Here is a 26,430-nt window from a genome sequence, read left to right on the forward strand (position 1 = left end):
GTTATAAATTGTAAGACAGATGCACTTAGAGATGAGTTGCTACTATTTCAAGATCTGTCCTTTCTTTTTGTCAAATTGATTTATATTTGTAATACTATCAGAGGGGTAGCCGTGTTAGTCTGGATCTGTAAAAAGCAACAGAGAGTCCTGTGGCACCTTTAAGACTAACAGATGTATCGGAGCATAAGCACCCACGAAAGCTTATGCTCCAATACATTTGTTAGTCTTAAAGGTGCCACAGGACTCTCTGTTGCTATTTGTAATACTGTTTGTATTAAATGGGTTGTGCCTAGCTTTAGGGAGCAAATCTTGCCAAGAAATCTAGCACTACAAACAAAATAAGTGTTCATTTTTCGGAAATGTCTGGCAACTAGACAGGGAAAAGCAGTACTTCCTACTCCCAACCAAACCACCTACCCATGTAAGGTAGAGCAACTTTTTAATAATAGTTGTCTCCATATTTTGAGTTGGCAGTTCAACCGCTGTCTTTTTTTTTTTTTTGTCGCCTAAATAAATAAATCTTGAATGCTGTTCCCCTCTTCGTACCACCAGCCATTTGGAGACATGCTTCTTACAATTTGCTACCTGCAGTTTCTTTTCAGTTTTCTGGTACACAGAATGTTTCCCTGGCCTGGTTTGAACAATGTGCTTCTTGGAAAAGCTTGTATTGTAAAGTCTCTGGGCCAAATACTGAATTCCTTAACCAGTTTTTTACTCAGGTAAAATACCCAATTGTTGTGATGTGGACCAAATGAAAACTGAGTGAAGGCCCTATATCTATGTGTCTGTACTAGTTCTTTTCCTCCAGATACATACATGTTGAGTTAGGCCACTGATTATGGAGGACCCTGCATTTTTAAAATAACCCAGTGCTATACATTACTATGTGGGTTGAAAAGGAGAGAACCCCACAGTAGTAGCCAAACTTTCCTGGCAAGCTGATCAGGGAAACAAATCCCAATTTAAAAAATATTTCGCCTTTATGTATAATGTCTTTTGTCAGTGGGTCTGAAAATGCTTTACAAAGTTGGACAGTGTTTTCTCCATTTCACGGGTGGGGATAGAAGCAGAGAAAAGCTTAGTAACTTGCCCAAAGTCATACAGATCATAATTAGAGGAAAACAAATACGCTAATTTATGGACATATACTCCAACTCGAAGCATACTCCCTTACTTTAAGGATTAGAATCTGTATTCCTAGTCATCCATTATGATCAGAATGCGTGATAAGTAAGATGAACCACAGTTATTCAGGGATCTCCTTGAGAATTGGGGGATTTTAATATTAATGTGGAATTTGACAGAAAGCCAGTGCAAACATTGTAAATGACATTAATTGCTCAGATAGTCCTGTGTTAAGGTTGCAAGCTACAGCATACAAATTACTTTTATATATACTTTTCAATTGCTGTTTCCTATTCTACATTTTTTACCTTACAATGTAATTTGGTATAATAAGCACACACTGGAAAACACTATAGACTTTTTTTCTATATGCTAGTGAACTTCTGGAAAGTATAATGAATATCTGCGAGACTGCAGTACTATAAAAGCTCTTTGATAATTAAAGATCACTAGTAAAAACTGTGTGCAGTGTGCATTGTTGCAAACAACTTGTTTAGTCTCGCAGAGACTCATGTTACCCATACTGAATCACTAGCTACCCTCAATTACACCTCTGGAACAACTTTGGCCAGACTCCTACGTGACTAGTCCTCCCTGAGTGTTTCTGATATTTGTTAGACTTTTAATGTCCTTCGCATTGTAAAAGATATATCCCCAGCAATCAGCACAGCCTGTCAATCATAACTCTGCCTTTGTTTGAGTTACATGCAAAAGAAAACAATAAAAAAATTTCTCCCAAGATAAATGCTCAAAACTCAATGAGCTGAATGTATTGTTCTGTGGTTCTAGTTGGAAATTGAGTGACTCAAAACAAGCATAAATTGCTTGTTATTAAAGATATTCACAACTTTTAACAATGTCAAATAAGAAATTGACTTTGGGGTTGTGTGTATGTATTTAAAACTTCATTTGCTAGCATATACCATAGTTTTCTCGTTAACTGAGAAGATGTAAAAATTGGTAAGAACGTGGTATGTTGGTAAATGTCAACACTTTTGTCATCATGAAAAAACAGAGCTTTTCTGTAACCAGCAGTGAACATTCAGTGCATGGGCATACTGAATTAGTATGTGTTCTTACACTAGTTGAAGAAAATGAAGCTCTAAGTGTAGGTTAGTTTCAGCCTCAAAGGCCAGCTTCTTTTAGTAGCAGTATTTCTTGGTGTGAGTAGCAACATTATACAGTATGTGCCATTGTTTCCTTTTCTGGCAGATTCAACTAAAGAAAATTTTAAAATGTGAAATCAGGCGTGAGGTTATTCCAATGTAACTTTACTGACTTCAGCAGGTTTGCACCCAGAATGAGTTTGGCTCATTTCCCAAAGGTTTATACCATAGGGTAAAGTTGTGATCTCTGCCGTATCACAGGATATACTGAACAAATTTGGGAGGGATGAAGAGAGCACCTGATACACATCTTTTGACCCTTGTCAAACTACAGTTGTGGATTAACTATTCCCTAAGTAAAGTATTTTGATGTATGGTTATTCATAATTTGTAGATTTATTTATTGACATTTGCCATTTACCTAGCACAGTTCAGGCTGAAATACTTATTGTCTGCTACAGAAACATAATTTGCCACTTTCAACAGCAGAAGAGAGGGAGAAGGCAACATAGACACTTACTTAGCCATAATCTTCTTTGTGTAGTCAATCTATGGGGATTTTTGCCATCGTGTCAGTATTTCATTTTACACAATGCTTCTGAAAAAACATTTTAGTACAAAATATTTTACTAAAAATTATGGACTCCCTTATTTTGTACACTGTATGTAATTGTTTCAGTTTGTAGAGCGTTTAAATGTGTTATACATATATATCTTTTTTTCAACAGTCTAATATGAGGATTAAATGGTGGACACAGAAAACCAATTTTTCCCCCTTAGAGGATGATCTCGGAAGCCCCTTATCTAGAGAGTTCCTACAAGACATGGAAAACATACAGGACATCTCTGTCTATTGGTGATGATAGCCCTGGAGTATTAAGCGTAACAGAGCTCCAGTCTTTGGGAAATGGTCCAGGATCTGATGGATCAGTCATTACAGGTAAGAGTTTAGAATACAGTAAATCTTCATCAGTTGAGATAAGATGTATTTAATTGAGCTAAGCAAATCCTTCCTTTAAATTACAACAGCTGTTTCAGATGTATAGATCACACTGGAAACAAAAACCTTTCAGCTGTTTATAATGTCAATAAATTAACTCCAGCCTGAAATTTGTGAGATAAATGTTACTCCATAGAAAAAGTGATTATTTTTCAAGCAAAAATTTAAAATTGTTTTTTTGGTTTCACTGATGAGGTGGAGATAAAAGCATGTTGGCTTGGTTTGTATAAATTTGTGCGCCCTTTAAAATGAAATTTTGCTGACTACCTTTAGTGTACACCATTTTTTACCAGTATCTTTCAAAATAATCACAACAGCTGTTACTACAAAAGTAGCTGCATTTCCCCCCTAACTTAGCAGATATTGTATAATATTTATAATACCTCAAAAAAATTCCCCTGATTTTGCGGTCTTTGAATCAGTCCCATGAACTACAATCTGTGTGACTCTTATAACATACATGATATGTATAGTAAAATCTGTGCCAAAAGTAGATTAGTCATTCTGACTGCTAAAAAGTTAAGCTAGTGTTAAGTTAAGTGAAAAGGTTTGTCTGTAACTTTTCATCTCTCCAAAATGCCCTTATTTAAATGTTGGTTTCTCTGTTGATATCAGTAACACATCTGAGAGAGTTATTAAGGCAGAGAGCCATTAATCCTCAGATCTTTGACTACATGAGGTTTTTGTTATATACAAGGCATAAATGAGGACTGTAGTGCTGCCATTAAAGTTATTGTGTACCATTTTTGCTTATCCAGTAGTGACAATAGGAGATTTTTTTTTCCCCCACCACTTTTGGAGGACAAGGAGAAGAAGATTAAAGTTACTTTAGAATAGTGTTTGAAATCACAGATCTTAATGCTGAAGGTGCATAAATGTGGCATGTTTATGCAAATTAATTAATGTCCTAGCTTTCTTATTGAATAAATATACATGACTTATTTACATAAATGAGAGCAAATGTCCTGATTACCAGAACATAAGACTGCCAAGGCTACAGCATGGAATGAGCTTCAGGAACATAGGGATTTTTATGCTCCTGGCTGATTGGGGTATTTCCCTAGACCAGTGTCCAACTAACTCTGGAAGCTGTGCCTTGTTTCCCCTCGGCCTGGAGTGGATGCATATGAGGCTGTGGCTGGGTTGTTAGCCCCTGTTGCTGACTGCTTCTTGCCCTTCGCTATCAAGGAGATCTGGTTGCTTCTTGCCCTTCGCTATCAAGGAGATCTGGTTGCTTCTTGCCATCAACTGGGAAGTGCTCTGTCTGAGCTGCTATACCTGGGTGTTTAGGTCTGGCTTCTCCTTTCTCTTTGGTTGACCTCACCTACTGTTCCCTGACAGGAGGGCAGAAGCTGTGGCTGCTGTATGCTTGTCCTTGTGACAAGGGAGAAATGGCTAGAGCATTGCCCAGTGTCACTCAGGGATGGCTTGGGAGACCGATCAGAGATGTAGCCTAGAGCAAGCGTCATTTACAATAGAAATCCTGCCAAAAGTGGCCCTAATCATAAAGATGCAGCCTAGAATATCTCCTTAGCTCTCAAACTTCTGTGCAGGAACAGTTCAGAAAGCTGATTGAAAACAGGATCCTTCTGGCCAAAACAGAAAACATAACACATCTGAGTTTGTGATGTGGTGTTACCAACTCTCACGATTTTACTGCCTTCCTGGTCGCAAAGAAAAGATGGAAAACATGAACCCACAGGCTCAAAATCTGGAAGGCAAATAAAAGGAACCCAACTTTAAAAATAATAATAATAATTTTGGGTGGTCTGAGTCAAGATTTTTGAGGTTGTTGGGGTTGGCAATACAAGTTCTGAGTTAACCTGTTTCTAAGGTCATATCCCTTGACCTACATTCATATAATTGTTTTAATGTATTTGTTCAAATAAAACACCTGTGAATTTGGTAAAATCTTAGTGTACTGCAAGATATAAGGAAGTCTTCTAGCTTTAGAAAATTTCAAGTTTGGTGGAGCGTAGTTCTAGAACAGTGATACTCAATTAGATCTACCCGCAGGCTGATTTGAGAATTTTATGATGAGGCAGGCCATTTGCGCAGAAGGCTGACAAAATTAAAAAACAACAACAACAAAAACTTCAGCTGCCAATAAATAAAGACCTTGATTGCAACATAAGTATTAGTGTTTCTATCTTTTAACAAAGTTTATAAATCAACATTATTACCTGTGTTTGTGGCAAACTCTAATGGGAGAGGTAACAGACGATCGCTGGCAAGGTTTGTAGGAGGTCAGGGCAAGGTGCATGCACTGGTGACGATGCTTATCTGCCAGATGATTGCAGTGTTGGTTTTTAATAGTCATGGTAGAAAACCCAGATTCACAGAAGTACGTTGATCTGAACTTTGTTAAAAGATAGATGGCTAGATTCTGGCTATTCTGAAACTGGTCAGCATATTGAATCCAGAAATCACAAAGTCTCACTTCTCTGAATTTTGCCTTCAAGACATCTGAGCTCTGGAGTTTTACAATTTCTAATTGAAAGGTACTTTCATCCGTTTAATCAAGAATGTTCTTTGCTTTTATCAAGAATGCTCTTTTCTTCAGTTCTTTGCTAGGTCCACCGGCAGTGACAACTAATGGATCATGAACAAACAAAAGCGAATCCTTTGGAATTTTAAAATTCTCAAATCACATTTAAAAATTTGTGATCAGATTGTTTAGGAATTCTTGCATCATTTTCATTGAAGTTTCATCTGTAGCAACAACATACAATGTGGGAAAGTGCAACATCTTTCATATTAAGTTTGTCTGAAAGGTTTTAAGATTCTTCTGAAAGCACACATTTTTTCAGATCTCCGACGCTGTTTGTATGGCCTTGGAGCTGCAAGTTGAGGCAATTCAAGTGACCAGTATATTGCACCAAAAAAGCTATTTGTGACATAGAGGGGACATCATTCATAAATTCAAAAAACTCTCACACCTTGTTGGTCTTGTGGTTATTTCTTTTTGAAGAGCACAAAACCTCTCTAACACATGCTTCCTACTTAACAGCGAACGTCCTTGTTCAGCAACAGGTCACTATTCAGCTGAAACGTCTTGTAAAAGACTTTTAAAAAAGACGATGTTGCAAGCTAGAAGTTAAGCATATGTAGTTCACTAATCTCATCACAATACCCATTGTTGTTTTTTTCCCAAGTTCCCAGACAACTTACCGCACAGGACAGTCTGGTGAATGATTCAGTGACGTGTTTTTAATGAAGGGTGTATCGCTGCCAAATGTGAAGCAAATCCCTTCTCTTCCCCTATCATAGAGGGACCTCCATCTGTAACAAGCAGGTTTACTTTCTGCAGATTTAAACCATTTTTTTTTTTCAAAAAAGCCTTTTACCTTTTCAAAAATGATCTTGCCTGTGGTTTGGTTTCTAATGGTACTAAGCACAAAAATTCTTCCTTGAAAATTTCACCATCATAAAAATCTAACAAACAGCAATATCTGGGCCATGTCACTTAAATCGCTTGCAAGAGGCATGTATTTGGTGTTTTTTAAATCAGAAAGCAGTGATGATAAACAATTCTTGTAAATTACCTCCAATATTCACACTGCTATGGAATCAAACACGGGAGCTTGCTTCACACAGTTCACAATGTCATCTTTGTTTTTATCTCTGGCAAAAAGCTCCTCCAGCATTTCCAACGTGCACTCCTTCACAAGCTCGGCAGCCAGGAAAGGCTTTTTCTTTTTAGCTAGTACCAACATTATCTGAAGAGAAGCAGCTGTTGCTTTTTCCTGTACTGTAACTGATGTGAAAATGACATTTGAAGTGTGATACAAAGACTTCAGATTTTCAATTTTGTCATGTTTTGCAACACTGCCAGGAAAATAGGACGTGTTAAAATTACTGTGCTTTGATTCAAAGTGGCACCTCACGTTGGTGACTTTACAGATGGATACAGTGGTTTGGCATATTAAACACCAAAGGTTTTGCATTTAAATGAGGTGGGATAATAAAAAGAAAATCCGCTGTCCAGTTTGGGTTAAAAGTTTGGTTTTCACTGTCAACTTCGCAACATTTACTCCCACTCTCACTCACTTTTTACTCTATTTCCATCAGTAATGAAAAAATGGATGGCATCCTAGCTCAATCATAGCCGATGCTATCGCAAGAACTTAAGATCCAGTAAGCAGTGCTTAATTTTTGCTGGGGAACTAAGTTACTAAAGAAGTCGTAGGCAAATGATAGACAGCACATCTCTGTTTGTGAATTTAATGATAAACATTTTTTAAAGGTGAGCTGATGGGCCACGCAGGAAGTGTTGGCAGGCAACATTTGGCCCTTGGGCTGCCTATTGAGTATCACTGTTGCAGAGGATTGATGCGGAGAAGCACATGGTGGGGTGGAGACATCCCTTAGGGATGAGTTTGTGAAAGGGGGAACTCTATCTCCTAGGATCTCATAAAACCAGGTCACTGGGCAACAAAATGGCAGATGAAATTAAATGTTGGAAAGTGCAAAGTAATGAACATTTGAAAAAATAATCCCAACTATACATACACAATGGTCTAAATGCCTAAGAAAGAGAGTCATTGTGGATAGTTCTCTGAAAACTTCTGCTCAATGCACAGCAGCGGACAAAAAGGCTAACAGTATGTTAGGAACTGTTAGGAAAGGGATGGAAAATCAGATGAAAAAATATCATAATGAGCCTATATAAATCCATGCTATGCCCACACCTTGAATATTGTGTCCAGTTCTGATCATCCCATTTCAAAAAAGGATAGTGTGCAACTGGAAAAAGTTCAGAGAAAGACAACAAAGGTAATCAAGGTTATGAAACAGTTTCCATATGAGGAGAGACTAAAAAGACGACAAAGTGAGGGTATGGTAGAGGTCTATAAAATCATGAATGATGTGGAAAAAGTGAATAGACAAATGTTATTTATCCCTTCACCCAGTGCAACAACCATTTGTCACCTGATGAAATTAATAGGCAACAGGTTTAATAGAAACAAAAAGTAGTACTCTTTCATACAACACACAACTAACTTGTGGAACTCATTGCATAGGATGTTGTGATGGCCAGCAGTATAACTGGTTAAACAAGAACAAGTTAAGTTTATAGAGGATTGGTCCATCAATGGCTATTAGCCAAGATGGTCAGGGATGCAACCCTAAACCTCTGACTACCAGAATCACTCCATAATTGCCCTGTTCTGTATGCTCTCCTTGAAGCTCTGGTTCGGGCCACTGTTGGAGACAGGGTTCTGAGCAAGATAGACCATGGTCTGACCCAGTATGGCAACTCTTCTGTTCTTATGGTGGGTTTTTTTGGTTTTGTTGGAGGTGGTTCAAAGTGAAGCATTTTAATTTTGCAAGATGTTTAAACTTTACAGATGAGCATTGGACAGTTTCTGCTTGGTTATTTCACTATTTCGGAGTTATTGAGCATTGTTTTCCTCACATTTAGAGAGGTGAGGCAGCGTAGTCATTCAAAGAAGGTTTTGATTGCCAGAATTACTACATTGTAGTCCTAGTTTGTCTTCCTTTTGAAGCTTCTCTTTAGCCTCACTGCAGTTCAATCATATGGCCTGTTTTCACTCCTCTGGTAAAGGCAAACTCTTCAGAATGGCACTAGAAGCTCAATATCTCCTATCTTAGGCCCCAGTTCACAAGTAGTCCGACTGAACTAAAATGGGACTTTAAACACATGCTTAAAGATAAGCTTGTGCTTAAATGTTCTGCTGACTTGGGGGCTTTAACCAGGAAGGTGTGTTCGCTGTCTTTTCATAACAACAAGTCTGACTCTGACTTGAGTAGGCTAAACTAAAGCACATGTCAGGAGGTATCCTGGGCAGAAGATGTAATGTCCATCTGTGCTGATTATAACCATAGAGAAAGGATGGTCCATTGGCTGCCTGGGCATTATGGTACTATTTTGAGGATCTGGTCCATGGGCTTTGCCCCAGCAATATGGATCAGTCTGTTCAGCCAATGCCACTCTTCCATTTCCAACTTACATTATTTTATAACCAGTAAAACATCTGAAAAATAGATAATTGCAGAGAATTATAATGAATAAATTCCCTTGCAAACATTAAATTGTCATTCATTTAACAAGTGATTTCAAAACTTTAGTTAGATACTTTTGGATCACAATTTAAATTATTTTAGAGTTTCTGTGTATACTTACTGAACTGTTGTTGAAATACCACTACAACTTCTTTGGTTCTGGCTCTTCGCTCTCATATCCTTTCGTGTGTGCATTGTGTGTATCATCGACATTAGCTTCTATTAATTCTAGTACAGACCCTGTATTTGTTTGCTGCACTATTAATAGAAGTATGAGCTAGTTTTCAAACAGATTTGTTACTGTTTAAATTAATAGTGCATGTAATGATTTTTTATTGCAGACTTTTAAAATAAATTTCATCCACATAGGAAAGAGTTTATCACAGAACTGCTACTGATTTTGGTAGTACAGAATTTATGAAATGTTCCTTTTTCTTTTAGACACACTTTCACCAGCATCAAGTCCTTCATCCATTAATTTTGCCACAATTCCAGGTAGCATAGATGAATCACCCAGTGGAGCATTAAACATTGAATGTAGAATTTGTGGGGACAAAGCTTCTGGCTTCCATTATGGAGTACATGCTTGTGAAGGTTGTAAGGTACAGTTGATTTTTTTTTTAATAGCCTAAACCATATTGCTTTATTTACAGGGTTATATGAAGAAAAAACATAGTTGCTTTGTAAATGGCTAATTAAAATGAGTCTAGCTGTAAAAAGAAAACATAATTTAAATAATAGTCACTTGTGATCTTCTCAAGAAGTATTTTTGTCTGGTACCATAATTTGACACTAGAACTTCTTCAAGAAAGGCAGTTGATGATGATTATAAGCAGTGTTTTTGTGAAAAGAACTAGTTATCATTAGAGATTAAAATAATTTAAAATGAATAAAAAAATGTTCCATTAATGTTTTATTTGTGTTGGGAATATGCTATGGGAACCATGTGAATTTGATACATTTCCATTATCTTTCCAATGAACAAATCCTGAATGCCTTATCACCACCATATCCTACCTGAATTGCTTTTAGTACAGTGTTTTACTTATTATAAATTTGGAGCCAGTACATGGTCATGAAGCCAAACATGCTTGCCATCAATCTTTGAAGTATAGGATAGATGACCAAAAACATATAAAGGTTTTATGTTTTGATTATTTTCTAATGTATGTCTAGTTTTATTTTATTTTTTTCTGCATCACATAACAGGACTTGAGAAAGTGAAGCAATTTTAAAACATTGAAAAAATTTTACAATCACTCAGCCTTAACTCTAGGTTAATAATAAGGTTCAAATGTAGAGTTTTTTTGGATTAATGTTCTGGAATCTGAAGATTTGTACTCATTCTTCTAGAGTTAGAGAACTAGGTCATGATCAAATGTGGCACTTCATGACATGCTGGCAACATCTTGCTTCACACATCACAATGTCTTATCATGACACAGCGCTGTGTAGCAATGTTTGTAGAGACTAGTATTTCATTGCAGTATCACTCGGAACATCATGGTGAGATCATTTATAGGCAGGGGCAGCCCTAGATTAGCTGCCAGCAATTGGCGCCCTAGGCGACCCATGCAGTCGGTGCCCCAAACCCCAAGGGCAGATTTAGGCTGAGGTCTTTGGTAAACTTAGAAAAATTTTGGCCCATTTTTCCTTTTAATGTTTTTTGTTTTTGTTTTTTAAACAGAGGCTTAATTATTCGGTTTGTCCGTCTGTCCAACCAATGTTTCTGAGATCAGATAACATAGAGACACAAAATTTTCAGAATAGATTTGTACCTGGCAGCTAGATGATATTTCAGTCCAATTTCAAATAAAAATGCATTAAACATGTTAATTATAATTTTTATTATTACAAATCCAAAATCATCCATTATGCTATCCTGCTTTAACTGCCATTACCACCACATCCAACATAGAAAGAAATAAAAAAAACTCTTCAATGAACTTTAACCTGTAGTTACAAAACACTCCGAATAAAAAACATGCTGTGCTCTTAAAACATGATTTTTCTTGCTTTAAGTTTTGAAAATTCAGTTACTAGTTCTTTTAGATCCGGTTTTCCAGCTATTTCATGCTCTGTTGACATTGTGGCAAGTCCGACAAGTCTCTCTTGCACCATTGTTGAATGCAGATATATTTTTATCAATTTTAACTTTGAGAAGCTACTTTCCCCACTAGCTACGGAAACTGGCAAAGTTAAAAGAATGTGTAGAGCTATAAAAATGTTTGAAAAACTGTCTGAGTTTATTTTCACAAATAAACTCAGTACTTCTTCAGGAGTGGAATGTTTCTTAAGTCATCTTAAAAAAACCTGAAGCTCACTACACAAATCTGTAGCATCAATGTCTTTTGAATTTTCATGAGTCAATGCCGACTCCAGTTTTATACGAAATTCTCTTATCTGTTTTGCTGTTTTCTTTTGCAAGCTGTGGATATCATATAGAAAGCCAAATACCGACTCTAGCTGCTGCATCTGTTGAAATCTTTCGTCAACCGAGTGAATAGCAGTATCAAGGACTGCAAAGTAGAAATTCACTTTGAACCTTTGTTTTGGGTTCTGAATGGGTGTGTCTTGTCCTTCATACGAAAACTGCTGTTTATTTTGCCAAATGCGAACTGGCTCTGATTCAAATTCTGTTGGAAAGTCTGTTCCTTCAGCAAGCTCGAGAGAATATACCAGTGTTCTTTCGAATCCTTCATCACTTCTGAATTCCTCCAGAATATTTTTAGTTTGCTTCAGTTTTTGAATAGCAGCATGTATGTTCAAGTTCTTTTCCTGAAGCTGCTTACTAGTGAGGTTAATCTCGAAAAGGATATTATACCACAAAATGAGTGAAGTCACAAATTTGAACTTGGAAAGGCCATTTGCAAGAGCTTCTGCATCTGAACATGCCGTATTGCCAGATGATCCAGTAAAGGTAGTATCAGAAATTTCAGTTAGGGCATCATAAATGTTTCCAAGTTCGTAGCGAAGAGGCTTCAAAGCATCAATGCGACTCTCCCATCTTGTCTGACTAAGTGGTTTCACAGTTATATAATTCACATGGTGAGTCAGAATCTCCCAATGGCATGTTGAACTTGAGAAAAACACACAAACATGTTGCACCAGGTCAAAGAAACTGCTTGCCTCCAAACAGCATCTAGCAGCAGCATTGACAGACAAATTCAGAGAATGTGTACTGCAAGGAACGAAAAAGGCCCTAGGATTGATTTCCATCATTTTCCTATGCACACCATTGTCTTTACCCTTCATATTACTCCCATTATCATAGCCTTGGCCACGTAAGTTTTCAACAGATAATGACATTGTTTCAAGCTCTTGTAGAATAGTTTCAGACATGAATGCTCCAGTGGTCTCCTTCAGTGATACGAAATGCAAAAAAGGTTCCTTTATGAGCACTTCAACATTATCTTCCTCTGCAGACTTTTCCATATCCACAAAATGAATGATCGTCATTTGTTCAACATGATTCACATCTGGTGTACAGTCCAGTATTATTGAAAAATATTTTGCAGAATGGGCAGTTTCTACAATTTTCTTTTTAATGGCATTTGCTAGGATTTGAATAATTTCATTCTGCATATTTTTCCTAAGTAATGAACCTGTGTTTCATGATCAGTTATTTTGCATAGATGCTCCTTCATGACTGGATCAAACAAAGGTACGTATTCAACACATTTTAAAAAGTTTCCATTACCCGGAGTGTAAAATTTTTCATTTCTACTATGGCTGAGGAATGCTAAATTTTGCCCACTGAGAACTCTCACTAAAGCAATCAGATGCTCTAATATTTGTTGCCAATATTCTTTTTTCCTTGATCACACGTACATTTTCTTCGATAGTTTTTCTTTTTTCAATCATAATTCAAGTTCTTTCCAATTTTGAAAACATTCCAAATACTTCTTTCATGTGAAGAGAGAATTGAAGATATGTTTTTGGGCCTTCGAACCATTTTCAGTATGATGTACCAATTGCTTGATTTCTAAACAACTTGCAGCAAAAGCAAAACACAAAGTTCTTTGACTCTGAATATTGTAACTAGTTTCGATGAATTTCTTTCCCATTAAAGAGTTTCCTCTTGTAATGCTGAGCAGAGAATTTTCTTTTATTTCTCTCCTTAGGGAAGGGAAATTCATGAACTTGTTCAGATCCATGTTCCACGAATATTTGCCGCACACTGTCATCACATCTGGGCCATGAAGCTGGGTCCCCATACTGTAACTTGTTTGTGACTTCCTCATCCTTTCTTCCTTCTACTTTACTTCAATTTCTGCATGTCTCTCTGAAGGTGAATAAATTTTCTCAACTTCTATATCAGTCTGATGCTGTGAGCTGCCTTCATCTAGAAGTAAGTTTCCATTATCTTGAGTTTCCAAACTGCTTTTTTGTGGATGTGAGCTACTCTCATCTTGAAGTAATATACCTTCATCTTGATGTTCTAAACTGCTTCCATGCGGATATGAGTTAACTTCCTCTCCAAGTTAAATTCCTTCATCTGGATGCTATGAACTGCTTCCATCTTTATTTGGATTAAAGAGAAGATACTTCAGGAAGGATCCCTGCTGTTTTGCTTGGTCCTTTTCCTTCTCAGCCTTTCGTTTACGATACTCGGTTCATGAGGGTTTTCTTTTTCCTCTTTCTGCCATGGGGCATTTGAATATTGTGTACTGTGCTCCCAACTGCAAGTATTATAGCATTAATGATGGCTGATGCACCACATGGTTGGTGATTTAAACCACATTGCAGCCATCGCAACACGTCTTTTCACTGCTTAAAGGTTCAGTGATTAGTAACATACTCACTTACCTATTAAAACAGTTAGTTACAGCGTTTACACAGAAACAAAATGACCTTTTTTGACTTTATAACCCGACACTGGTTGTTTGGAAAGTAATCCTCTTCCTCACGGTTACCTGCTTGGAGTGTGATGTCATCACTTTCGTAGTCTATTAAGCGTTAACGCCAGTGATGAGTTGCCAAAAATCTTAAGAACAGGTTCCCTACCGGTTCTTTGGCGGCACTTCAGCAGCGAGTCCTTCACTCGCTCCGGGTCTTCGAAGACCCAGAGCGAGTGAAGGATGTGCCGCTGAAGACCCGGTAGGGAACTGCCTGGTGAGTACAAGCCCCACGTGCCCCCCAAAACAGCCTGTCTTCCCCCTCCCCCGTATCTGACCCCCACCCAGGTCCTGCCCCCGACTGCCCCCCTCAGAACCCGCAACCCATCAACTCCCCCCACTCCTTGTCCCCTGACCACCCCTTCCTGAGACCCCCCAGGACCCCACCCCTTACCCAACTCGCCCTGCTCCCTGTCCCCTGACTGCTCCGACCCCATCCACCACCACCCCGACAGACCCCCCAGAACTCCCATGCCTACCCAGCCCCCCCGACTACGCCCCGCCCCCCAGAACCTCCAAACCTCCGCCCCCTCCAACCCAACCTCCTAGCCCTGACCCAGCCCCCTTACCATGCTGCTCAGGGCAGCCTGTATGGATGCTGCGAGGCCTACTGGAGCTCGCAACCCCACCCCTTTACCATGCAGCTCAAAGCAGCAGGAGCTGCAGAGCTGCCCAGGAGCAGTCCAGATCACTGGCACCAGCGGCGTGGCACGCTGAGGCTCTGCGGGGGGGGGGGGGGGAGGAGCTGGGGGAGCCTCCCAAGCCGGGAGCTCAGGTGGGCCGGACAGGACGGTCCCATGGGCCGGACGTGGCCCGTGGGCCGCAGTTTGCCCACCCCTTTAACAACCGGTTCTAAACCGGCTTCTAAATTTAACAACCGGTTGGTGCGAAATGGTGCGTACTGGCTCCAGCTCACCACTGGTTAACACTGTTACTTTTCTTTTATGGACCTTATTTATTATATGTGAACCAGTTATAACAAAGAAAAGTTTATAATTATACAGCCCGATAATAATGCTAAGGTTTAATAACGCTTAAAGATGCTCACATTTTGGCTTTATAATGCTGAAAGACATTATCCTTTATTCTTTGGCACCAAGAAACACAATTTTCCACAGTATTCGCTCGATTCTTAACCATCTACCTGTGACATATGTTAAAATGACCGTTTGACATGTATCATCTTGCAATATCTCCTCTCTACATGAATTTCTGGCTATGCGACCTTGTTGTATATTCAAGTTAGGGGTCACTAGCATTGCAGCTCTTGCCGCTGTCGGATGTGTTTCACTGTGGCTAAGTTATTGCTTATCAAAATTGCGGAGTGGATCATCTTGACCCCACGTCGCAAATTGAAAAAAAAAATTGCTAAAATATTATTTATTTTTGCAGTAAATAAAAGATTTGACCTATTAATAAATTCTCAGAAATGTAGAGAAATGAATTATAATTCATATTCTCTCCATACATGCACGGGAATTAAAATAATGACATCTTCATTATTTTATTTGTATTTTTTCCATATTTTTCAATTTTTTTAATTTCATTTGATTTTTTCCCCTCGAATTTGGCACCTCATTTAACTTGGCACCCTAGGCGACTGCCTGGTTCACCTATATGGACGGGCTGCCCCTGTTTATAGGCTTTTCTCTGGTGCCCAGGTGTCTATCCTTAGTTCTTCCTCTACACCCTTGCTCTTTCCTGTGAATCCCCAACCCTTTGTGCTGTTAACATGTGCTCTTCCTGCACATAACCATCTATTGCGGATGTGTGGACACATGTGTGGCAGATGAGGATTCTTTCTGACAGGAAGAGGGGGCTGGCAAAGGGTATGCTAGGGCAGAAGGTGCAGGGCACAGTGCATGGTTGTTCTGCTTGATCCTTAAAGGCTGCATTAAGAGTCATCTTGGCCCCCCCAGCCTGCAAAGGATCAGGAGTGCAGAAAGGAGGCTTAACGCTACCTTCCCCACCCCCCCACATTCTATCTGGGCCAAGTATAAACTCAGTGCAGGTGAGAATCTGGCCTCCATGTAATGCTGTATTCAGTGAAGTAGGAAGCTATTACCTTTTGACAGATCGTACTTACTTTAATTATTTTTATCTTATTATAAGAACATATTTATATTATCTTAAAATTAATAAGATTATTTTATCTTAAATAATTTCTTTAATTATTTTTATCTTTATAAATAAGATTATTTTTATCTTGTATTATATTTATAATACTAAATATATTAATAAATATTAATTAATACTAAATGTTATGTATTTTATTAAGTTACTCTTAATTTATTAACATTTACCTTTAGTTTCTGTAAGTGTCAATTGTAGAAAAATAAGACAGAAAGAAAAGAGAAAATGTAGCGGTATGAGTAAGATTTATTGGAAGACTATTAGCTCACATTTTTGACAGTATATAATGTTCTCTCAAACTTTTTACAGGGATTTTTTAGGAGAACAATTCGACTTAAACTCATCTATGATAAATGTGATCGTACCTGCAAAATTCAGAAAAAAAATCGTAATAAGTGCCAATACTGTCGTTTTCAAAAGTGCCTTTCAGTTGGAATGTCACATAATGGTAGGTAAGAGTGCCCTTAATAATTTGTTCCCAATTCCGCAAGCAGGCATGTGAATAACTTTACTCACATGAGTGGTTCCACACAGTTACTTGTGTGAGCAAGGGTTACAGAATTAAGACTATGGCTACACTGGTGCTTTACAGCGCTGCAACTTTCTCGTTCAGGGGTGTGAAAAAACACCCCCCTGAGCGCAGCAAGTTACAGCGCTGTAAAGTACCAGAGTAAACAGTGCCCCAGCTGTAAGCTAATCCCCTTGGGGAGGTGGAGTACCTGCAGTGCTGGGAGAGCTCTCTCCCAGCGCTGGTGCGCGACCACACTCGCACTTCAAAGCGCTGCCACGGGAGTGCTCCCGCGGCAGCGCTTTGGAGTTTCGAGTGTAGCCATGCCCTCAGTCTCAGGTGTTTACAGTGTATTAAAATGAGGCCCTGATCCTGCATTGAGAACGCTTGTGTGCAGGATTTTGTTCTCAGTACAGGATCAAGGCCTAATTAGTGGGGTTCGTTTGTTTTGTGTTTTGCTTTCCTCCTTTTCCTCTGTTCTGGAGTAAGCATGTTTTAGGTGCACGGTGTATGGACTAGTTTAAAGGTCATTTTCCTCCCCAAAAAACCAAAAGACTCGCTTTCAAAAATTAAGTGCGGAAGAGGCATGTGAGCATGGTTAACTGGGAATGAGGAAAAAAATATTGAAGGCTAGCTTAAGAATGCACGTTTGTGAGATTTCTCCTCTGATGTATAATTCAGTTTGATCAACAAAATGAAAGGTCACTAAAAGTATGTATTAGTTCACTTTTACTATTCGGGTCATCAGAAAATCGCCTTTCATTTCCAGAAAATATATCCTAATTTTATAGTTGCCATTTGTTTGTCTGGTCCTCTAAATATTTTAAAATCATTTCAATTTTGTTAGTCATCAAGTAGAATAAATCTACTGTTAAATACTTAGTGTGTGTCTGAAATGTAGGGATCTTGACTGCAACTGTCATTAATATTATTTTAAAAAACTTTTCTTAACTTTTTATTCTATTATTTCTTTATGTGGAAGACATTGTTTGCATTTTGGAGCTTGTTTTATATGTGGATTAATCTATTTGTATTCAAGCACCCCATATCTTCTGAGGATTTAAAAATATAGTGTATTTTGTAATTTGGGATAGTACTAGATCTGAGTGTTCCAAATTTTATTTATGGGACATATGTCTACTGGCTGCTTTCCAATCTTTCACAGCAAGTATATAATCATTAAATAAATATCTAGTCCGGTTTAGTCTCCTGCCAACAGCTATGGCTAGAATAGGATGCTTCAACTGAAGGCAAACAGTTAGTAGTACATTGCCCTTTCCCCTCTGCATACAGCGGAGTGCACTAATTCTGGACCACTGCAGCTATCAGCTTATGCTCTGAAGCATGACATTTGATTATCCTCATTGGAGATTGGTGATTTAATAATTAGGGAGTAATTATGCGGGGAAGGGCTGTCTTATTTAATTCATGGCTTTATTAGAGTCAGCATGTCCTACCTCTAGTCATTACTCCTTCTAGATAGAAATTTGACTGCTGTATTCAGGGAGGAAAAAATAGTATGGACTTGTATAGAATTTATGTATTTGTTTCATAATTGTCTTTTTACCAGCAATTCGTTTTGGACGAATGCCAAGGTCTGAGAAGGCAAAGTTGAAAGCAGAAATTCTAACAGGTGAACAAGATGTGGAAGATTCAGAAATGGCAGATCTTAAATCTCTTGCCAAGAGAATCTATGAGGCCTATCTGAAAAACTTCAATATGAACAAGGTCAAAGCTAGAGTCATCCTTGCAGGGAAAACCAATAACAATCCAGTAGGTGTTTTTGTTTTAATTTTATTGTAGAGCTAAAATATATTGATGCTAATGCAATGAACTGTAGAATTCTTAAGCAAATCATTTAGGAATAAGTGGTGTACTACTACGGGTTAGACATGAAATACGAAAAAGTAGTACCTGTCGTAAATCTGGTCTTTGATATGTAAGATCAGTATAATGGGAAGCTTTAGAAAATAAAGTTGTGGTTAACTTGTAAATGAAAGATCACAGTAAACTACTAAATGATGTAGAGCAGCATAATAGGGTTGGCCACCTCCTGAGCACTCCCTCGTGGCTATGGCACCCTGCTTCATATAACCCAGGTTTCCCCCTCTCATAACCTACTAACTCCATGGACACTCTGCTCTCGCAATAAAACCCCTCTGTTGGACTGGTTTATTATTAAAAATTTATGCAAAATAGTCCATAACAATAGTCCCAACACAAAATTAATTTATCACACTCAGTTTAAATAGTGATTAAGATCCCCAACATCTAGTCCCTCAATATGCCCTATACAACACACCAGCCACTTTGACCACACTCAGACCCTGTCAGTCTTCTGCTCTTCCTCTGGCCCTGGACAGCCACCCCAGCCCTTTCAGCTAGCGTGCAACCCCACTCTTCCCTGCAGAAACAGCCACAGCCTCTCTTGCCAGGGGAGCATCCCTCACTCTCCTTGGCCCTCTCTCTGTTCCTCTGGGTTCAGCTCTCCAACCCTGGAGATGTTGGCAGGTAAGCTCCTCCTCTGCTTTTGGCCTTCAGCTCTGACTCTTCAGCTTAGGGCCAGCAGGCAACTCCCTCTGCTGCTCCCTGGCCTTCAGTGCTACTGCCCTGGCTCGCTGGCTTGGGGATGCCAGCCAACAAACCCCTCCTGCTGCTCTCCTGCCTTCTCCCAGGGATCACATATAGTCTGTGCCAGCTTTTATCTCATACTCAAGCTTCTCCTCTCAGGCAGCCCTGACTCACCAGATCTCTGTTTCCCTAGGGCCCAAGAGCCCTCTTTTAAATCCAATTAATCGGCCAAATTGGAGTGTGCTGCTCCTTCTTAAAGGGTCAGTGTCACTGTGTGACAAGGGGCTAAATGGTGGGGGAAGTAAATTAGTTATCGGAAAATGAAATGTGATATCTGACTTCTGACCTGGTTTAGTATTGGGGGGGGAATGTACTTATTTCCTATTAAGACTATAATAATGGTAATAAAATTTAGAATTTCTAGAACACTTTTCATCCACAGATATCAAAGTTCTTTTCAGAGGTAAGTATTGTTATCAGCATTTATACAAAAGGGGAAACCATAGCATAGAAAGATTGTGCCTTGATCCAGGGTCACAAAGAGTGACTTAGTGACAGAGTTGGCAACAGAATGCAGGTCTCCAGAGTCTTATTTTCCAGCTCTAGCCACTGGTACACACATCTTCCCTACTCTAATTGTATGGTTTCCTTTGAACAAGTGAACAAGGTTGAAAAGGAATTTGATTTTTATTATGGAGTTTATTTTTCTTAAAATATAACCTAGCCAGTCTCTTATATTAAGTGATAGGTTTCAGAGTAGCAGCCGTGTTAGTCTGTATCCGCAAAAAGAAGAACAGGAGTACTTGTGGCACCTTAGAGACTAACAAATTTATTAGAGCATAAGCTTTCGTGGACTACAGCCCACTTCTTCGGATGCATATAGAATGGAACATATATTGAGGAGATATATATACACACATACAGAGAGCATAAACAGGTGGGAGTTGTCTTACCAACTCTGAGAGGCCAATTAAGAGAAAAAAAACTTTTGAAGTGATAATCAAGCTAGCCCAGTACAGACAGTTTGATAAGAAGTGTGAGAATACTTACAAGGGGAGATAGATTCAATGTTTGTAATGGCTCAGCCATTCCCAGTCCTTATTCAAACCGGAGTTGATTGTGTCTAGTTTGCATATCAATTCTAGCTCAGCAGTCTCTCGTTGGAGTCTGTTTTTGAAGTTTTTCTGTTGTAATATAGCCACCCGCAGGTCTGTCACTGAATGACCAGACAGGTTAAAGTGTTCTCCCACTGGTTTTTGAGTATTTTGATTCCTGATGTCAGATTTGTGTCCATTAATTCTTTTGCGTAGAGACTGTCCGGTTTGGCCAATGTACATGGCAGAGGGGCATTGCTGGCACATGATGGCATATATCACATTGGTAGATGTGCAGGTGAACGAGCCCCTGATGGTATGGCTGATGTGATTAGGTCCTATGATGATGTCACTTGAATAGATATGTGGACAGAGTTGGCATCGGGGTTTGTTACAAGGATAGGTTCCTGGGTTAGTGGTTTTGTTCAGTGATGTGTGGTTGCTGGTGAGTATTTGCTTTAGGTTGGGGGGTTGTCTGTAAGCGAGGACAGGTCTGTCTCCCAAAATCTGTGAGAGTAAAGGATCATCTTTCAGGATAGGTTGTAGATCTCTGATGATGCGCCGGAGAGGTTTTAGTTGGGGGCTGAAGGTGACAGCTAGTGGTGTTCTGTTATTTTCTTTGTTGGGCCTGTCTTGTAGGAGGTGACTTCCGGGTACTCGTCTGGCTCTGTCAATCTGTTTTTTCACTTCAGCAGGTGGGTATTGTAGTTTTAAGAATGCTTGATAGAGATCTTGTAGGTGCTTGTCTCTATCCGAGGGATTGGAGCAAATGCGGTTATATCTTAGAGCTTGGCTGTAGACAATGGATCGTGTGGTGTGTCCTGGATGGAAGCTGGAGGCATGTAGGTAAGTGTAGCGGTCAGTAGGTTTCCGGTATAGGGTGGTATTTATGTGACCATCGCTTATTAGCACAGTAGTGTCTAGGAAATGGACCGCTTGTGTGGATTGATCTAGGCTGAGGTTGATGGTGGGATGGAAATTATTGAAAACATGGTGAAATTCCTCAAGGGCTTCTTTTCCATGGGTCCAGATGATGAAGATGTCATCAATGTAGCGCAAGTAGAGTAGGGGCGTTAGGGGACGAGAGCTAAGGAAGCATTGTTCTAAGTCAGCCATAAAAATGTTGGCATATTGTGGGGCCATGCGGGTACCCATAGCAGTGCCGCTGACTTGAAGGTATATATTGTCCCCAAATGTGAAATAGTTGTGGGTGAGGACAAAATCACAAAGTTCAGCCACCAGGTTAGCTGTGACATTATCAGGGATACTGTTCCTGATAGCTTGTAGTCCATCTTTGTGTGGAATATTGGTGTAGAGGGCTTCTACGTCCATAGTGGCCAGGATGGTGTTTTCTGGAAGATCACCGATGGATTGTAGTTTCCTCAGGAAGTCAGTGGTGTCTCGAAGATAGCTGGGAGTGCTGGTAGCATAGGGTCTGAGGAGAGAGTCTACATAACCAGACAAGCCTGATGTTAGGGTGCCAATGCCTGAGATGATGGGGCGTCCAGGATATCCAGGTTTATGGATCTTGGGTAGCAAATAGAATACCCCTGGTCGGGGTTCTAGGCATGTGTCTGTACAGATTTGTTCCTGTGCTTTGTCAGGGAGTTTTTTTAGCAGATGGTGTAGTTTCTTTAGGTGATCCTCAGTGGGATCAGAGGATAATGGCCTGTAGAATGTGGTGTTAGAGAGCTGTCTAGCAGCCTCCTGGTCATATTCCAATTTATTCATGATGACGACAGCACCTCCTTTGTCAGCCTTTTTGATTATGATGTCAGGGTTGTTTCTGAGGCTGTAGATAGCGTTGTGTTCTGCATGGCTGAGGTTATGTGGCAAGTGATGTTGCTTTTCCACAATTTCAGCCTTTGCACGTCGACGGAAGCAATCTATGTAGAAATCCAGTCTGTTGTTTCGACCGTCCGGAGGAGTCCACGCAGAATCCTTTTTTTTGTAGTGCTGGTAGGGAGGATTCTGTGGGTTAGTCTGCTGTTCAGAGGTATGTTGGAAATATTCTTTGAGTCGGAGACGTCGAAAGTAGGATTCTAGGTCACCGCAGAACTGTATCATATTCATGGGTCTGGAGGGACAAAAGGAGAGGCCCCGAGATAGGACAGACTCTTCTGCTGGGCTAAGAGTATAGCTGGAAAGATTAACAATATTGTTTTTTTTCCTCTTAATTAATTGGCCTCTCAGAGTTGGTAAGACAACTCCCACCTGTTTATGCTCTCTGTATGTGTGTATATATATCTCCTCAATATATGTTCCATTCTATATGCATCCGAAGAAGTGGGCTGTAGTCCACGAAAGCTTATGCTCTAATAAATTTGTTAGTCTCTAAGGTGCCACAAGTACTCCTGTTCTTCTTTTTATATTAAGTGGTGAACACTATCTGATTCTTACTCAGGAATACCAAAATTATTACTTTTTTGTAGGAAATTGTGTAATATTTGTTTCTCTTATGAGTTGATCAGTGGTTCTCTTGTGGGATCCTTGATACATTAGCTCTCTGCCATCCCATTGTGTGTACCCAGTCAGTAAAGCACTTAAGCACATAAATTGTCCCATTGACTTCCATGGAACTATTCACATGCCTTAAATTAAGCATGTGCTTAATTTCATTGCAGGTTAGGGGCCTACATAAATCTAAAGCACATAGTATGGACCTTCACACAGTACTTCACAAACTTTTCATAAGTTATAATCAAGACATCTGGTTACATATCTACTGTAGGTGCAGTAGACCTGAATTTCTAGACCTTGCATTTTGTGTATTCATTTATATCTGTGCAAAATAGATGTACAAATTGCCAAATTAGAAATTTCTGTTCATACCAATGATAGCATTTTGCACTTATTTGGGGTAGATGTACATGAACAAGACAGTGGAGAATCAGAGCTTGTATATTCATAAATAAAATATATTTCCCCCAGTACATGCGAAAGAGGAGGATTTAAATTATTTAACAAAGTCTTTCTTTGTGTAACCCTTCTGTGAAGTGGAGTCAGCAGCAACAAGAGTCAGCTTCAGTATTGCGGGGTTCTTCTTAACCATTCAAAACAGAACCAGCTCAAGCTTCCACCCAATAAACCCGTGGGTGCCTCTGAGAGGCAATATTTCCCCATTTGGAAGCACTAAGTCTGTGTATAACAAAAGAGAACTTTTAATAAAAGGGAAAGGGAACCAAGCATAAGTTTGGGAAAACACCACAACTGCATTCAAAAGCATGCAACCATAAGCAAATCCTGACTCCACGATGTGTTGAGCAGTTTCCTTTGCCTAAGTTTTCCACCTTGTGGTGGAAAAGTCCAACAAACAAATGTCTGTTTAACGAATCTCTCACACCCTTCCACTGCACCCTACTCACAGTTGGCTGTCCTTGGTTAGCAAAGACTCAAGAGTTCAGAGGTATGTTGGGGTGGGAGGTGAACCCCTGTGAACAAAGGGGGGAGGCGTAATCAAGCAATGTCTCTGTGGTTGCTGTTTGCCTCTGCAACTGGCTGTTTGCTGCTGCTGCTGCTGATCACAGGCTGTTACTTCTGCAGTGCTCTGTTCTAGGTTCCACCCAGGTCTTCAGTGATTTCAATGGGTAGCAGGGAACCTCACTGTCAGTACAGCCTCTGCATTTTCTTTCCTTTCACCACTGTGCCTACACCAGGTCTAAGGCATAGCTTCTAGACCTGGTTATCAGTGATTCAGCTCTGGTAATCACTGGTGGGTGATTTAAAACATGTTCAGGATCTGATCAAGAGAGTTGCAGACTCCTGGCAGATTCCCCTCAAGGAGGTTACAGAGCCTCATCATAAGATGCTTGATATATCCTTCACTCACCCTCATTGGCATGTATAGCTTTACCTGTAAATGAGGCTCTTTTAGAACCAGCAAAGATAATCTGGCACACTCCAGCTTCTATTCTGCGTACCTGCAAAGAACGGTCAAGAAGTATTGTGTCCCAGCAAAGGACTCCGATTTTATTTCCCATCCCTCACCTAACTCCTTGGTGGTGGATGCGGTGAATGAATGTGGTGGGCAGCACCACGCTAAATCCATGCCTCATGACAAAGACCATAAGCGCTTGGACCTACTAGGGAGAAAGTCTTACTCTTCAGCTTCCTTTCAATTTAGAATTGCCAGTTATCAAGCTTTGATAGCAAAGTACAACCATGTCAGTTCTACCAAGCTAACATCATTTGTCGATCATCTACTGGCAGAACACAGGGAACAATTCCAGGCAATTGTTGTGGATGGTGTACTACTTGCTGGGATAACCTCGATGTTGCTGATACTGCTTCCCATTCACTCACTACAGTGGTGGTGATGAGACGAGCCTCCTGGCTCTAGCTGTCCGGTTTCCCAAAGGAGATTCAGAATACAGTTGAGGACCTTCCTTTTGATGGCTCTAATTTGTTTTCAGATAGTACAGACAAGTCTCTGCAACCACTGAGGGATTCTAGAGTGACTTTGCATTCTCTTGGCATTTATACTCCTACATACACTACAAAACTCAGCAAGTCTCAGATGGCCCTCAGATCATGCCCCGTCCAATTCCTTCCCTCCTAGAGGATGTATGCGCCACACCAGAGAAGGCATAGGTTTTAGGGAAGGAAACCATCCACTTCTCAGCCTCTTGCCTCGCACACCAAGCAGCAATTTTGATGTGGTGATTGAGGGTTTGAACCAGTGTTCTCTCTAATTTTTTACGTCCATGTGTGGAATTAATTTTGTTATGTGCACCAATATGGAGGTGATTTGTGGTGGTGGGGTTTGGAGTGTGGGAGGGGGTTCAGGGCTGGGGCAGAGGGTTGGGGTGTGGGGTGGCACGGGCTCTGGGGTGGGGCTGGGGATGCGGGGTTTGAGGTGCAGGCTGCTTCAGGGCTGTGGCAGAGAGGACTACCCCAGACTCTGGAACTGGTGCATATGAAACCAGATCACTATCACAGCAGCCTATCTCCTGGACATTCAGAATGTGTCTCAGCAGACACTTCTTCCAAGATGACAAGTGGGAAATAAACCCCAACATATTACATCACAGATTCTGTCAGTACGGTACCCCCCAGATGAACTTGTTTGCCACGTCTGCTCAAGGAGCAGATTGGGTCACCAATCCATAGGGAATGCTTTTCACCTTCAGTGGTGGTCAACCCTACAGTATGCACTCCTGCCAACTCTCCTAATAGCCAAAGTTATGCTCAAAATAAAGAGTGCCGGAGCCAGAGTAATTCTAATAGTTCCGACTTGGTCCAGGCAAACAAGGTTTTCTTATCTGATACAGCTATCTGTTTGCCCTCCGATCACTCTCTGCATCACTCCCCATCTCCTCTTCTAAGAGTGCAGGAAGATTTTTTTCATCCCAATCTCACGATGCTTGGTCTCAAAGCATGGTTGTTGATGGCTCATGCGATTAGAGACAGCCTGCTCAGAGGACGTAAAAAGAGTGATATTACACAGCGGGAAACAAGCTACTCGCTACATGTATTCTGAAAAATGGATGCGGTTTGCCAATTGGTGTGACCGCAGGCAGCTTTCACCAATGACATCATCATTTCCAGATATACTACATCCTAGCTCTGAAAACCTTGATGAGCTCCATAAGAGTCTCCCTGGCAGCCATCCTGGCTTTTCACCCCCCAATATAGGGCTATTCCATCTTTACCCACCTGACCACAGCAAGATTCCTTGGAGGGATAGAAAACCTTTTATCCACTGGTCCAACTCCCTACCCCAGTATGGGACCTCAATCTGGTCCTGAAATGCCTCACAAGACTGACCTTTAAACCTCTGGCTACCTTCTCACTGCTCCATTTGCAATGAAGATGGCATCCCTGATGGTGCAGTGGGTTGGAGAAATAGAGGCCCTAATGGCATATCCCCCCTTCACAGTGTTTTAAGGACAAGGTCACACTGCAGCCCCACTTCGCATTCTTACCTAAGATCTCTTTTGTGTTCCATCTCTATCAGCCCATTCGTTTG

General features: G+C 40.1%; 1 protein-coding gene across 1 annotated transcript in view; it reads left to right on the plus strand.

Annotated features, from left to right (window-relative positions):
- The first annotated feature begins 2,976 nt into the window (after nucleotides 1-2,976).
- PPARA (peroxisome proliferator activated receptor alpha) overlaps nucleotides 2,977-26,430 on the plus strand; it is a 34,796-nt gene continuing 11,342 nt past the window's right edge. The window contains 6 exon segments of the mRNA XM_024100408.3: nucleotides 2,977-3,008; nucleotides 3,010-3,078; nucleotides 3,080-3,171; nucleotides 9,700-9,860; nucleotides 16,599-16,737; nucleotides 18,368-18,570. Coding sequence (XP_023956176.2) covers nucleotides 2,977-3,008; nucleotides 3,010-3,078; nucleotides 3,080-3,171; nucleotides 9,700-9,860; nucleotides 16,599-16,737; nucleotides 18,368-18,570 — 696 coding nt within the window.

The sequence above is a fragment of the Chrysemys picta genome, chromosome 1 (genome assembly GCF_011386835.1).
Source record: "Chrysemys picta bellii isolate R12L10 chromosome 1, ASM1138683v2, whole genome shotgun sequence".
Classification (NCBI taxonomy): domain Eukaryota; kingdom Metazoa; phylum Chordata; order Testudines; family Emydidae; genus Chrysemys; species Chrysemys picta.